General features: G+C 39.2%; 1 protein-coding gene across 1 annotated transcript in view; it reads right to left on the minus strand.

Moving 5' to 3' along the window:
- The window catches only part of LOC137199046 (uncharacterized), a 51354-nt gene that overhangs the window by 5622 nt on the left and 30825 nt on the right, over positions 1 to 14907 (minus strand). Inside the window, exons 27-44 of the mRNA XM_067613135.1 lie at positions 13981 to 14085; positions 13820 to 13868; positions 13651 to 13731; positions 12802 to 13374; positions 12627 to 12701; positions 12054 to 12190; positions 10870 to 10971; positions 10627 to 10684; positions 10329 to 10477; positions 8425 to 9604; positions 8209 to 8330; positions 8004 to 8117; positions 5874 to 5931; positions 2703 to 2831; positions 1494 to 1571; positions 869 to 1216; positions 274 to 342; positions 55 to 188 (exon numbers count right to left, since the gene is read on the minus strand). Coding sequence (XP_067469236.1) covers positions 55 to 188; positions 274 to 342; positions 869 to 1216; positions 1494 to 1571; positions 2703 to 2831; positions 5874 to 5931; positions 8004 to 8117; positions 8209 to 8330; positions 8425 to 9604; positions 10329 to 10477; positions 10627 to 10684; positions 10870 to 10971; positions 12054 to 12190; positions 12627 to 12701; positions 12802 to 13374; positions 13651 to 13731; positions 13820 to 13868; positions 13981 to 14085 — 3561 coding nt within the window. The remainder of the gene's footprint in view (positions 1 to 54; positions 189 to 273; positions 343 to 868; positions 1217 to 1493; positions 1572 to 2702; positions 2832 to 5873; positions 5932 to 8003; positions 8118 to 8208; positions 8331 to 8424; positions 9605 to 10328; positions 10478 to 10626; positions 10685 to 10869; positions 10972 to 12053; positions 12191 to 12626; positions 12702 to 12801; positions 13375 to 13650; positions 13732 to 13819; positions 13869 to 13980; positions 14086 to 14907) is intronic.

A 14907-nucleotide genomic window follows, 5' to 3' on the forward strand; every position in this document is an offset into this window, starting at 1 on the left:
AGATAATCAAACGAGTCATTTTGCAGGGGTTGTATGAGTGTGTGAGACACTCACCATGTAATTGTACTGGTGATCAGAGCTGATCATGTGCTGACAGATATCACTGAAAGAGACCGTCTCACTGCAGCTCTCACACAAGTAGAATGTGTCCTGAGACAGCCCTCGACACTCCCACACACAGCTCTGACCTGATGAGGAGACGTTATCTTTAAATGTATTGCATGCTTTTGTAAATAATGGGAGTGATTGTTGTGGAAGGATAGACACACTCACCTATGATTGGCCCCTTGTTAACCACCTTCAAGAATTTTGACAAATGACTGCAGTCCTGAGTTCTTTCCCCTGTAACAGCCATATAATAACAAATCAGTTCAACAACATATTTAGTAAAATATTACCAAAGCTGCTGTGTGAAAGTAAAGTAAGCTAAAAACATAGTTTTATAATTTATTCAACCTTGTCCAATCTTGTTCTTATTTGAGTCCAAACTATGTTGTGCTTTACCAAGAGCCTTTTGTCAGGAAACCATGGGCCCTGTCACCTTTAATCTTCTTGGGGGTATTCTTCTCCTCTGCATGTACGAAGTGTGTGGACAGTGTGTGATCTCTCATGGGAATCTCGTGGTTTCATGCCAATTGGTTGAATATATGTAACTTTAGAATGTTATCCAATCAGATGTTGTTTCTTTGTCTTTATATAAGGTGTATTTTATTTTCCTTCCTTTGAGACTAACTTGCAGTTGACTTAGAGTTAAGGTTTGTTACCTTATTACAGCAGTGTTTTGTGTATTATTTCATATGTGTGTTCAGTGTTTTCAGACGATTTCCATTACAGCTGATTCATACAGTTGTAAATGCTCAACACCTACCTATTAGGACCACCTGTAATGGACTGTGCTGCTCAGGTCCTTGTCTGCATCCTGAGTTTTTCTTTGCATGTTCTGCTTCCTCGTTAGAACTTGATGGGTTCTGCTGTTCTGTGGTCAATGATGCAGCAGCAGCAGCAGGAGCAGAGACCGGGTCTGGGCCAACGGACACTGAAGGTGACTTCCTCTGAGTGCCTTCCAGCTCCTTCCGTGTGTCCTGTAACTCTGGATCACTCTTCACTTGCTGTTGTCTGTTCTCAAGAGTCTCTTGGTGTGCATCAGCAGTTGCGTCAAATGTGCCTGAGTCAGTGGCAAGAGGATCTGCACAAACATGAGGTTTCTCCACAGTGACTGTGAATGAGAGAGATGGTGAAAATGGGTGATGATGTAGAAGAAAGAGACAAACATACCAATAGTAAGATTTCACAGACTGACAAAATAAGACCCTGTAAATCTAAATTTATGTACAGAATCTGCAATCAGTTAATTCTGTAAAACAGCAGCACACCAATAGCAAACACATAAAAGTGACTAAAAATACCTAAGAGTGAAAGAGTCCAATATTTGATTGTATGGTAAAGGATATATGTTACAGGCACAAAAGCTGAAAGGAAAGCTCAGTATTTACCAGGACTCGTACTGGCAGGTGTGACTTCAACTTGAGCCTCCGTCTCCACATCAGGCTTAAAATTCTCCTGCTTAATGACTAAACAGAGCACGGACACAAACAGAGTATTAGTCTAGCTGTTAACATGTTAATTTTGTTATAGTTAGATTTTCTGTTGAGGAATAATTATCTATCTGTACTGTAACATCTTATAGCATAGACTTAAAAATCTGGAAACATTTCTTTGTGTGTAGGCATTTGTGTTCTCACTGGCATTTCATTGTGTGTCATGTGCATCCCTAAGTGACAAAATTGCAGTATTTTAATACACATCACAGAGACACATGATGAGTTTCTGAAGTCATTCAAAATAGAGACCCAGAAAATCTCTGATATGAGGTATTTTCCTTGTGTTGCATGCATCTTAAGGAATGTAAGAAACCTTTAGTTGAGGCACCATGTTCATGTGTCATAAAGACAAATGTGGAATTACATCTGGTGTGGGGGCCCTAATGTGTAAGTTCATTAGCTTGATAGGAACGGCGCCAAGATGTCTGACAGGTTGAGAGGTACATATCATAACTCATTGTCCGAAGAAGAAATCCACTGATAATGGGAAACATATGGTGAGGAAATGGCAAGGTATAAAAGATCCCAGCTCAGGTTGGCTTGTTGTTCATTGTATTTGCATGTGACAGGACCCCGGCCGGAAATAAAGCCATATCCAACCTTTGCTTCTCTGTGTGTCTCACTCTATTCAGGATCATCAGATATACAAAGTTACACTCTCTTAAGTGCAGCTACAATATAACCAAAGATAGCAATATTTACTCAGAACCATGTGCAGGCCAGTGCAAAATTTCAAGTTCAAATTAATTTACATGCTCCTGAAAACCCCATTCATTTTACAAATGCCATTCAGAAAATGTGGAAGGAATATGAAAATATCATGTATTGTATGTCATGTATGAATCATTCTGTGCTCACTGCTTTGTTTTATAATATACTGCTATACAATATACTTCTTGGTTCTCCTGGATCTGGCTTGGCCTTCCCTGGAGTTCAAGCTCATGACCCCCCCCCCCCCCCCCACTCCATGACTCAAATTATATGGATGAATTGTCTCCCCCTCTCCTACATAATTCATGTAATCCCTGTATACCGTATGCTGTGTTGGTGGTGAAATCCCCTGCATGGTACAATGTGTCTGTTTTTCGAAGTTGAATTTACCATCATCTGGGCTTGAAGATGGACTGGCAGAGGCAAGGTGCCGTCCTAAAGCCTCTGCAGTATTGTTTGTGGAGGATGATGAGATCTGCATGCCCATCTGTCTCATCAATGCTTTCAGTTTTTCAACAGCTAAGAGAAAAAAGAGGGAGGGAATTAAGACCAAAAACATGACTGTATTTACGAAACAATCAATCCATTTCCAAAATGAAAAGATCTCAAATACCGGAAACAGATGCATTGCATGCACTGTGTCCAATACTCATTTATCACATGATAAGAAGAGGAGTATATTACTTTCAGACCTACACATCAAAACAAAACAATGAGAGCTCAACAGGACACTTACTACTCAGCTCTAAACTAAATGGTTATATTTTGTAGCATGCATTTAAGTAAAATTTGTTTTCGGTGCAGCTCCCCGTGACAACATATTTCATAAGTCTGTGCTGTCACTTACTCAAGAAAATCTTAAACAGTTCAAATCTTTGTTGCAGTTGTAGGGGAAATCTTATTTCTTAATCTGTTATTCTGATTTGATGTGTTATAAATTGTAAGAATGATGTACTCTCTGTAAGGACAATGTATGTTTGAATGAACTGCTCAACTAAATAGCACTGAACTCAATGACTGGTCTTAAACAAATTGACACCCCTGCATCTGGGACGGTGGATGGAGTTGAAATGTGTGCAGGGTTAAGGACAGTCAGTCATTTCAGTCGACCTGTGTTCAGTCTCTTGATGCCACCTTGGTTGAGAGAGACTGCACCCTATTGGGCCGAATAGTGAGACTTTGTCTCTGTTTGCTGATCGCTGTTCGTTGTTCATATTAATTTGACTTGATACTCTGTAATAAATTCCTTCAATCTGAGATAAAGTTCAGTGTTATTAATGAGTCTGGAATTTCTTGTTCCTCATCACAGAGCAAAGTATTTTTGTCCATAGAGCAGTAATGACCTATTACACCGTGGGATATTATAGACTATCAGAAGAAAAAAATCAAATTGATGCAGCAGAACCAGAGATGTTTTATTTTTAATTTCACGCATTCTTCTTCGTGGTCAAAACCTGGTGCCTGCGTTATGCACAACGCAACTCTACTGCCGACAATTCAGTCGGAGAGTCAGGTGAGTTATGTTAAAAGTGTCTAATGTTGTCTTGAGCCACTAGCCTCAGGCAGAGATAATTATTGAACTACAGAGGTCTGGTAACCTCACTACTTTCTATCTCCATACCTCCAGATTTCTTTTCATTTTCACACTTGCAGTCTTCAGCCCTGACTGACGCTGGCAGGAGTGACATCGCTTGAGGAAATATATCAGACTTCACTCAGCTCCCTCTGAAGCCACAGAGGCTTTAAATAACTTTTTCCCACATCGGCAGTAGTTCTCCCCAAGACCCATAAACAGACTTTGGTGAGTAACATTGTTGGAATTCCCCTCATAGGCATTAGCTTTTGGTTGCAAAATTTAACATAACTGTTCCCACATCTCAACTGTTGCCATCTAGATTGATAATGGATCTGCATAATTACCCACCGTTCATTAACAATGAATAATGAGAAGTATGTGACATGATGAGAGTGAACACCTCAGATGGGTCACATTACATTGAACAACAAGGGCTGAGACTGCAAGTCCTAACAGCTGCTCTGCAAAGCACCATGGGATCTGACCTCATGGCGCATTTGACTCATTTGGGGAGAGTGTAGGTGCAAGAGCTCAACAAAGGAAGGAAGGAAAGTGCTCGTCTTGACCGATCATTTTGAAACAGTCACATGCAACTTTGCTGTGGACTGAACTCTGTATGAACCCAATGAAGACTTGCTGCTTACAAGAACACACACAAAGCCGATGCACGCAGATCCAGAAGAAAACCACGTCCATATATGGACACAGTGGCAAGAGTTCAGGGATGTTACTACTGTGGGAAATTAAGTGGGAGTCTTTTCTGAGAAATATTTGTGTCTATTAGCATCTTTTTTTGACAACTTGGAGAACAGCTGTCCTCTGAGGCTGATCTGAGACAATTGATTGTAATTTACTTACTGACATGATATGCTTAGAAACTATTTATGGTTTTGTTACTTTTATATGATTGGGTGATTTGAGTGATTTTCTTTTAATATATATAGCAGTAAGTTGTGTGAATTGGCAAAGGTTTCAAGTTCAAGTTGCCTCCACTTTTGTGTAAAACATTTGGAAATTGTTTTTTATGGCCTTTTACAGTTATTTTTGTTGCCAAATGTGAGGGGTTCACTTTTTTCGTCATGTAATTTCACCTGAATGCAGTGACATGTCATGTTGGTTGTTTTGATTAGACTGACGCAGGGAAGCACTTTGATAGGTAGCCTAATTCTCAAGACCACACTCTCCATAAACCTAGTCACTTCCTGTTTTGCATTTTTTTGCGGTCAACCAGCATGGGGTTTGTTTTGATGATGAGAGAAGAGGTTGAAGAGCCTTTTTACTGTATCTGACGTCTTCAGCAGAACTCCTGTGGATCCGACCCGGTCACACACAATATCAATACAAAACACATTGTCTTTCATTCTCATCACAAGGTATAGACATTAAATTTGGGTTGATATATTGAAGTCAAAATCTTCCCAGCAGCACCTTTAAAGCAGAGAAATCATGGGAATTTTACAAAGTTGCAAGTCCTCACAAATACTGAAGAGATTGGCTGAATTTACATTAATTTTTGCCATCACAAGATTGCGATTTCCTGGAGGAACTAATATAGTTTTTTTTGTTTGTTTGTTTTTTTACATTTAAACCAATTCAATTTACGAATGTAATTTAGAATTAAGCTAATTTAGTAGTTACAAAACGTCTGAGAAACAGTCTGATTCTGTTTTCAAAATTCAATAGAAATATTTAATTTCTTCTCTGGATTTAAAACATTGAAAGTTCCTGCAATATTGTTATTTTGCCAGAATAATTTCTCTGTTGTTTCCCTCTGGCCCAACTGCTAACATGGCAAAACAGTTCAAAATACAGTACTAGTCAAACGTTTGGACACTTAGTTTGAACACACCTTCCCATTCCCTTGAATGAGAAAGTGCGTCCAAACTTTTGACTGGTACTGTAGCATCAGGCCTGCTCTAACTAATCTTTACCTTTGTAAGTCAAATAGAACAACATTTTTCTGAGGAATATTAGTCCATCTTTACCTTTTTCTTCCGGTAGAGTAGCCAGCTCTTCGTACATGTCGCTCTTTACAATCAACGTCTAGCAGAAAGAAAGACAAAAACACTCATACAATGGTAATTAAAAAACATACGAATATACAAGTTGGCCATCTTGCTTTACTGATGTATGCTCTATGCATCTGTTTTACTACCAGTTCTTTCTGTTGTCCCAGCAAGGCTTTTAGCTACTACTGGATATTTTATCATCTCTTATATTGGTTTTACTATATACTATTTACATTAATACCCCCCACCAATGTATAATAATGACCTAAGCTGAAAAATAGGCGATGCATTACTCGGCAGCATCAATCAGTTCTGCTGAAAACTGCATGCACCCCTTAACACTCAGTATTGACACTGTCAAGGTCAATTATGTTGTGGCAGAAAAGAGGTGGATAAGAGGAATCAGTTGACTGAGACACAGGTGTCAGATGGGGAATCTCTTTTTTCACAGCAAATCTATTAACAACGTAGTCAGAGATATCTTCCCACATTACAGAACGTGACATGCCTTTTTATACTGAAGACAGACTGTGTGTGTGTGTATGTGTTCGTGTTGCGTGATAGGTTTCATCCTGTTTACCAAACTTTTTGGCTATCCCAAATTCTAAAAGAAGAATGGGACATTTCTCAATTTCATTTATCTTGGACTTTGACTAAATGTGAGTGGGCGTCTCTGCACTATTTGTGTGCGTGTGTGGCACCTGTTTTGGTTTGGTGGGCTGACATGTTTGGCATTGGTACAGGTCACAGTGACCTGGCTCTCATTCAAGGTCACAGTGTTTGATATCAATCAAATGGTTTTCTCAGCACATCCATTTTCCATTTTCATTTTTCCACATTTAACAACCTCATTTTAGTATAACTATCTGAAATACTATGCTTCAAAACACATCGACAAAGAACACAGAAGAGTTCTCCCAAAGAAATATTGAGATTATTAAAGGAAACCTTGTAAATTTCAGACCAATCAAATCAGGGAAATGCTACTACTACTGAGTCTAATAAAATATTGATGACTCTAAACGATCAAAAACTAAAGACTTTAGATCATTTGTCATCATTGGTGAACCTGCCATCGAGAGCTACTGTGACTGAACCCACTGAAAAACATTTTGATCAGAAGAAGGAAGAGCTAAAAGTCAAGCTAGACAGGTCAGACATGCTAGCTATGACCACCTGCTGGACAGCTCTCACAAACGAAAGCTACATTTCAATTTTTCTTAAAAATGAACCGGTTAGTTACTGGTTAATGGATGTCAGTCTATTAAAGGCAAAATTAACCACAACTGACATTCCTAATAATGACCTAAATATGTAACAGTCCTTTATCATTACACAGTGTTTCCCCTACATTCATTCAGCAGCGGTGCACCGCCGTTGAAAATTATGAGCGCCGCTGCTAAAATTTCAGACGATTATTAATATCAACAGGCTAGATTTTCACTCACACACTGTATGAGCACAATAACACCCTACGTTATTGTGGATTTTTTTAGTCATCCTCCCTCTCTTCGTTCTTCAAAGGACATCTACATGAAAGGTACAAGAGTAGCGTAGCTCCTTAAGGAATAAGGCAGTGCGTGTGTGTATGTGTGTGTAAACGTGCGTGTGCAGTTGTACGAGCGCAGAGGGCAAGCGGCAGAAACATGACGTGAACGCGAGCGGAGCAGAGGAAAGGTTTATCAGTGAGTTGTCAATCTGGCAGTAAATGTACATTACAGGCTGTGTGTCAGTTAATAAATGCTGCAGCTCCTCAAGACAAAGAAAATACTCATCTATCAAAGGGGGTTAGCCCTGAAGTTAGCAACAATGTGTTAGCTTAACTTGACCAGGCTCTCTTAAGGTGGACTGACTTTTAAGGTGGACCAGCAATTTTCATTTTAGTGTCAATGTCAGCTGCTCTTTAACAGAGAGAGCTGATGAGTCTCTGTCATGAGTTTTTCATGCCCCCACATATTAAATTACTAAAATAGTAATTCACGGCTTATATCTTGAAGTTTATAAAGTCTGCTTCAATGATGTGACAAATTTGTACAAAAATTAATAACCTCATACAGACAGTCAATTTTGAACAATTTAGACTGTGAGAAGACTGCAGTGGGTCACCTGGATGTCCTGATGTTCTTCACCTTTCTCAACCTCTGCCAAGTGGGCCACTATCTTGTCAAACTGTTCCTCAAACTGTGACGACCTGGGACTCCACCCGGGGTACTTCATTTTCTAGTAAGAATATTAAGACAACATCAGTGATATTAACAGCTTTACAAGCTTCAAAGAACATTTTCTAAGAAAAGATTCATGAAGCACTAACCACGTAGTTATAGTGGTGGCTGGAGCCTGATACATGAGTGGACCGTTTCAACCTGACTAAGCAAAGCTCACAGTAGACTTGCGTCCTTCCTTTGCAGAACACTTTAATTAGGTGGTTTACGCCTATAAAGACAAAAACACAAACATCCAATCAAATCAAAAGGAGACCAATTCATAGAGACTTACTGAGTGTTTTTTCTATATAAATAACACTTACCGAGTTTAGGAGGGCCTTCAGTTGACTTGGTCTTACTCATGGAGGTATGTGATGGCTCTGTCGGTGGATTCTTATGTTCAGAACTGACAGACAAGGGCATGGTCCCATGGGGAGCAGCAGGTGGGTTACTCTTATGGATGTGTGGTGCAACATCAGCTTTTGACCCCACTGAACTCTTCATATGTACAGTCTTGGCGGAGGCTTCAGCATTTTCACCTTTAATTGACATTTTTGTCATTTTAGCAGATGTCACCACAGTTTGAGATGAGACTGTGGTTTTGAATGCAGTTTCAGAATTTTTGGAGCAGTTTTCAATCTTGGAGGCAGGCATAGCTCTGCAGGTGGCTTCGCGCCTCACTGTGGATCCTACATGTGGGGCAGGTGCAGCTTTTTGTGAAGTGGCTGCAGCTTTGGGTGCAGCTCCAGTTCTGGGATCCATTGGTTTGGATGCTGTTGCTGATTTAGTTGATAAAGTTGTATTTGAGATGGTTGCACTAGAGGTGGAGGTGGTTCCTGTCACTTTGGAGGAGGCTGCTGTAAATTTAGAGGTTGTTGCTGTGTAGACGGAGGTTGGTACCGTTGATTTGGCGGTGGTTGCAGGGGTACTAGAGGTGGCTGCTGTACATTTGTTGGTGGTTTCTCCCAATTTGGTGGTGGTTGCAGTACAACTGGAGGTGGTGGCTGCAAGTTTGGAGACGGCTGCTGTCAAGTTGTTGGTGTCTGGAGAAGATCCGGAGGTTTTAGCTGTAAACTTGGAGACGGCTGTCATGGATTTGGCGGGAGTTGTTACTATAGAATCTGAAGATACTGCAGTTTGACACGTCCCCGTTATTTTGGATGTGGTGGTTCTGTTTAATGGTGTATCACTTGTGGTTGGAGTGATTTCAGCTTTGGAGTTGGTTCCTGTGGAATCAGGATGCAAACACAGTGTGTTTGTCCCACTTTTGGACACGTGTAGACTTGATGCGTCTTTACTACTTCTGGATGCAGTCAGACAGCTCTTTGTGTTGTCAGCAGACTCAGGCACTTTGATATGGGTCATTTTGACATCTTCATTTGGTTCAGGGGGGACTTCAGTAGTTTTGGGGGTGTTTTCAGTCATTACAGTCGTGGCTGCAGATATTGACGATGGCTTTCTCTCTGAGTCTTCTGAATCATTATCAATCTCCATTGGCAACACCTTTGAAATCAAACAACCATATTTAGAACACTGTCAAAGGAGCTACAGACCAAAACATTTACTGCCCATGACTTGAGCTACAGAGAATTCATCCCCAGCACTTGGAGGAGGGGGTTCATTTAACAGATCTCCTCCTGAACAAATGGCCACAGCTAAAGATAAAGAAAACAGAAACAAGCCAGCCACCATCCGCTACATTTAGACAACTTGCCTCCAAACAAGTGTGAGACAAAACAGACTCTGTTACTAAGACAATAAAGTAAATGTGTGTCTGCGCTAAGTGCTTCTGACTCTTTGACCTCCAATCATGTCCTCAAGATTTAGGACTGAGAGTTAAAATGCCAGGTATCCTTTAATGCAGGAGTTTGTTGTTTTAAATGTTTTCTACTTGAATTAAATCTCATTGTTTGGTATAAAGCTTTTATTTTACTGTAACACAGTAAGAAATGACATTTTGTTTCCACTTGCAGCATTGTTGTTATTCAAGATTTAAACATGCATTGTTAACCTGACTGTCTGGTATTATTAGATTTAGATTACCAAAGGCTTTCCTTTTCATAATCATGACATGGAAAGTTCCAATACAATTACGTTTACATCAAGTATAACACCTACATTTTACTGTTATGTGTTTCATCAGCTCAGTGCATAATTTGACTTCTGAATGACAAAAGGAACAAGTAGAAAATGATTTTTCTGATTGAATAATGACAACTTGACTAACTTGGTGGTTGTCCATCCCAAGGTAGGACTCATGTTGAGTAATGAGGGTGACGGAGGTACCTACAGGTTGAACACCTGACAGAGTTGAGGTTGAAGAGATTTCACACCCACAGTCCAGCTGAGCTTGATGCGCCTTCACAGTCTTAATGGCTGTGAAGATTATGGAAAATAAAGAAGAAATACTGTTTCGTACAAGTTCACACTTTTGTAGTCACCTGTTAACCAAATTAGCTTCAATTAAAAAAGAAACACACACTTTTTCTAGATGGGCTCAAAATAAAGGGAAAATGTACCCTTACCTGCCTGAAAGTTTTGTTTTGAGATGCTGTTATAAAGCTCTTCATCCAGATCAACAACCTGAAATCCAGACATAAACAACATTTAAAAAATACATTCTAATCTTCTAGCACTTCTGTTATTTTGCCTTGATCTTTTCTCCAACTCTGTCCAGGACTGACCAAAGGAGATGGGTCACATATTTGATCTCAGCTTGACATTTACAACCATTTCTACAAGAGAAAGAATTTAGACCAGGACCAAACCTGAGCCTCTCCATATCCTTTATCTTCTTCAAACAAAACAGCCATATCTCTCATCTTCTTCCTCCAGTCATTCCCTTGTGGAGGCGGGATTTTCTGAAACCCCTAATGTCAGGAACATATACAGGGGATTAAATTAAAAATATGGCTGCCACCTGTGTATATGTATGGCACATGGTAGAAACAAGGCACTGGAAGAAGTTCTGCAATTGCTTGGTAAGTCTAGACAACAATAGTAAATTTTAGGTTTGCATATTGTTTATTGTCTTGTTCTTGCATGCATTTAATCTTGTAATGAAGATGTTAAATTATATGGTTATATATTATATGAGCTCATAAAATAAGTTGACAGTAAACAAATTACCAATTTTGTACAATGTGTAAAATAAGATCAAGTGAAACCCCAAAGCTCCTTACAGGCAAAAACCGTTTCTGTGAGTCAACATTATCAGTTTTTTTTACAGCTTCTATACCACTCAGGTGCTACAATAGCATATCCCCTTTGTGCATTTATCCTAGCATGAAGTGTGCCACTCTTATTTATGAAATATACAGTTTATCTGCCATGTAAGAGTGGTAACAGGAAGACTTCAATGACTGAACATATACCCAACAAAGAAAGGGAAGTAGTGTCTTAAAGGATAGATTTGGATTTTCTCAAGTCTATCTTAATATAATACTAAAATGCTATATGTACACTGAAAGAGTTATTGATCATCAATTAGTTGTCCTGTTGTTACTGGCCGTGGATTGATAATCTGCTTAGACTGACTACATTGTGAAGATAAATTGAAGCTAATATGCGGCCTCAGCAGTGTCAGTTTGCCATGACAAAGATACCAAACCAATTTGGCAGTCACATGGAGGTTTTCCCAGCAACAAACCTACATAACTGCCAGAATGTATTCCTCAGTCGCATTTCAGCAAAGAAACACTGTCTGTGGGAACATCAAGACTAAAACTACCTGAACTTTTCAAGTTGCCTGTCATTTTTGCTAACTTGGAATATATTTTTGCAGAGGACTGTTGATTTTTCCCTCCATTCATGCAGTTGCTTTACGTAGGGATCTCTTCATGGCCGGTGTGGAGAGGAGGAATGACTACATGGACCAATAATTCTTTCAGTGTACATGTGACAGTATTGTACTATGGACAGCATCTGATCTCATCCTCTAACATTTACTCACCACCAGATACATCTTCTGGTGATCAAATCCGGTAACATGGCTGACGATATCCTTCTCTTGGATCTTCATAGAGCAGCACTCACAAAGGTAGATGGGGCCATGCTGATCACCATAGCATTCAAGAAGTGCACCTAAGCCTGAAGATATATTGTTCACCATTAAAGTCGTGTTATCAATCTTTCACCGGGTAGAAGATTTCTTCACAGAAATGACGTGATTAGAAAATGAATTAAGCTCAAGTATATGTAAACATTTAATAAAATAAAGAAACTAAAAGTGCAAATTTTCCTCTTTTCCTCCGTGAACTTCTATTTGCCTCTTCACAAACCAGCAAACCAACAATTAACACCATATTGACCCTTTTAATGGACTGGATGAGACTCGCCTAGTGATGAACTCGCCAGGTTCATCAACTCTTGACAATGAATGTACTGTAATGGCAGCATTAACAGTGGACAGTTATTGACAGAGTTTTCTACAATCACAAGACAAAGGAAGATTCAGATCTCACAATTATTCCTCATAAGTAAGGTCTCAGAGCACAGAAAAAAGAAAGAAAAAGAAAACACTGACCAATCACAGGCTCTCGGCTCTTTTTCTTGAGGTACAGCCACAATTGAGCTGCCTGTTGGTTCCCGTTAGAAGTCACTGTAAGTGAGACACAGACAACCACAAGCTGAGATATTTTCACAGAAACACTCAGAAAACTTCTACAAACTTAAATATGGTATTTATTTATTGATCTGACCTGATTTACAACTTTCTCCCTTGTCTGCTGCCGTCACCTCCTTTTGTCCACTACTTGACATTTTTTGGGGTTCTTCACAAGATGCGTCTTCTTCGGAGTTGGGTCGCTGTCTTTTATGGACCTGTGAATATTCAGACATATCGCTTGGCCTCTCTCTTTTATTTTCTTTGTAGACGTAATTCTTCAGTTGTGTCAGGACATCTTTGCTACTTTTGTTCCCTTCTTTTCCAGTCACTGCTCTGTCATCTTGGCCTGTCTTCTGCGAGCTTTCTGGGGTCTCCTCACTTGGTTTTCTTAATGTCAGCTCCGTAGGCTCCTGCATCATCTCCTTTATCGTCTGGCATTTGTCACTGACTTCATTCTTAACCTCCTCTGAACTGGTTTTTGACAACACCTCTCTTCCTTTCTCTGATTCTTTTTCACTCTTTGGATGAGTCTCCTTAGCGGCTCCCTTTTCTGCATTTTCTCCACTTTCATTGTTGCTTTTATCAGACGCCTCCATTATCCTGCTGTTTTCTGGACTGTCCTCTCTCACAGGGCTCTTGTCTGCTTCTTTCAGAGTTTCTCTGGGGACTGAGAAACAAACATTAGAAATGCATTTAATCACAATCATCGGCAATGTTTATCTTCACTGATTCACTGTGGTGTTCTTTTTTTAGTGATTATCAGTTATTTAAAGAATATTGTAGATTTTTAGGCAAGCAAATGTACACTCATTTAAAATGTTTAAAAATGAAAAATCATTCCTACAAACACTACTAAATGCGATGTTTCCATAGTTGCACTAGTTGGGGTCAGGGTACAGCATGCACATAAGACAACCTACGTAAAATATATGGCTTGCCTTACCCAACTTCACATTACGGATAATTGGAGGTTTAAGCTTTCCTTTGCCCGCTCTCTTCTTTGCAAATCCCAGGATGGATATTGCTGGAACAAACCAGTACAAGAACAGTCTGGAAAACCATTCAAAATATACTTTACAATGTGGAACATTCATTGCAATACAAATACTCACCTCTGTGGTATTTGCAGGGCTCCCAAATGGGCTTTTCCAACCATATTTCCTTTGAAGGCAGAAAATATTGAAACAAAATCATAAGCACATGGCTAGAGGAGTTGCTACAGTCCATTAAAATTCAATTCTGGTGCACAAATTCAATGTTTGCAGCAGAATACCTGTGCAGGTAGTATGGAATGAATACTCGCTGCCTGTTTTGCCAAGTCCAGTAATGTCTCTGCGTTCTCAGTGCTGGCATTCAGCGAGCCTGGGTGGAAAAGCTTCTACACACACAAACACATACATATTCATCAGTGTTTTGGCTGCATGTTAAAACTTGTTGTTGGTCAATATCCATATACAATGTCTAATTACCATAGATATTCAGACTTTAATTTCTTTCCATTACTGTATTTATATGCGTGTTTTCAAAATACTAGCAATTACAAACAGAATACACATATAAAACAATATATATGATATATCTCGCATTAGACCGTGACATTTTACAGTGTAGATATTTTTTTCTATTTGGGAAACCAACTGTATACACAGCGAATAATCATATTATGATTGAGAGCAGTGCAAAACAAATATTCAGTGGTTTATGTATCATGTACAATGAATTACAGTAGTTTAGAAAGCACCCTGTTAAATTAACCACAGCATTGTCACCGTCCATAATCATTACTGTATTTACAGCTCAACTCAGCTATGGATGCAAAGTGAGAAAGATGAACAAATAAGATGTAATGAAGCAGTACATGTATTGCGACAAATGCAGCTTACTTTAACCTCCTTTACAATTTTAACATTTGTGGGCAAGGCGTTTGAATATGAAGTTGATAGAAATATCTGTTCTCACAATAAAATTTGAATAAACTATATAAATAAAACAAAATAACCAATAAAATTAAAAATGAAAATATATAACAGACTCTCAATATGAAAAATAAATAAACATTTCATGTCCTTTAAGGAGAAGAAAGAAGCATGCTTGTCTAGTCCTGCTCCTATTCTAATCAAATCAAATCAACTTAAAGATTCACATAGTCCAACTATCCGGCTCAGTGTCCATCATACACAACTAGGTCTCTATGTTCCTC

Source organism: Thunnus thynnus, chromosome 15 (genome assembly GCF_963924715.1).
Source record: "Thunnus thynnus chromosome 15, fThuThy2.1, whole genome shotgun sequence".
Taxonomy (NCBI): domain Eukaryota; kingdom Metazoa; phylum Chordata; class Actinopteri; order Scombriformes; family Scombridae; genus Thunnus; species Thunnus thynnus.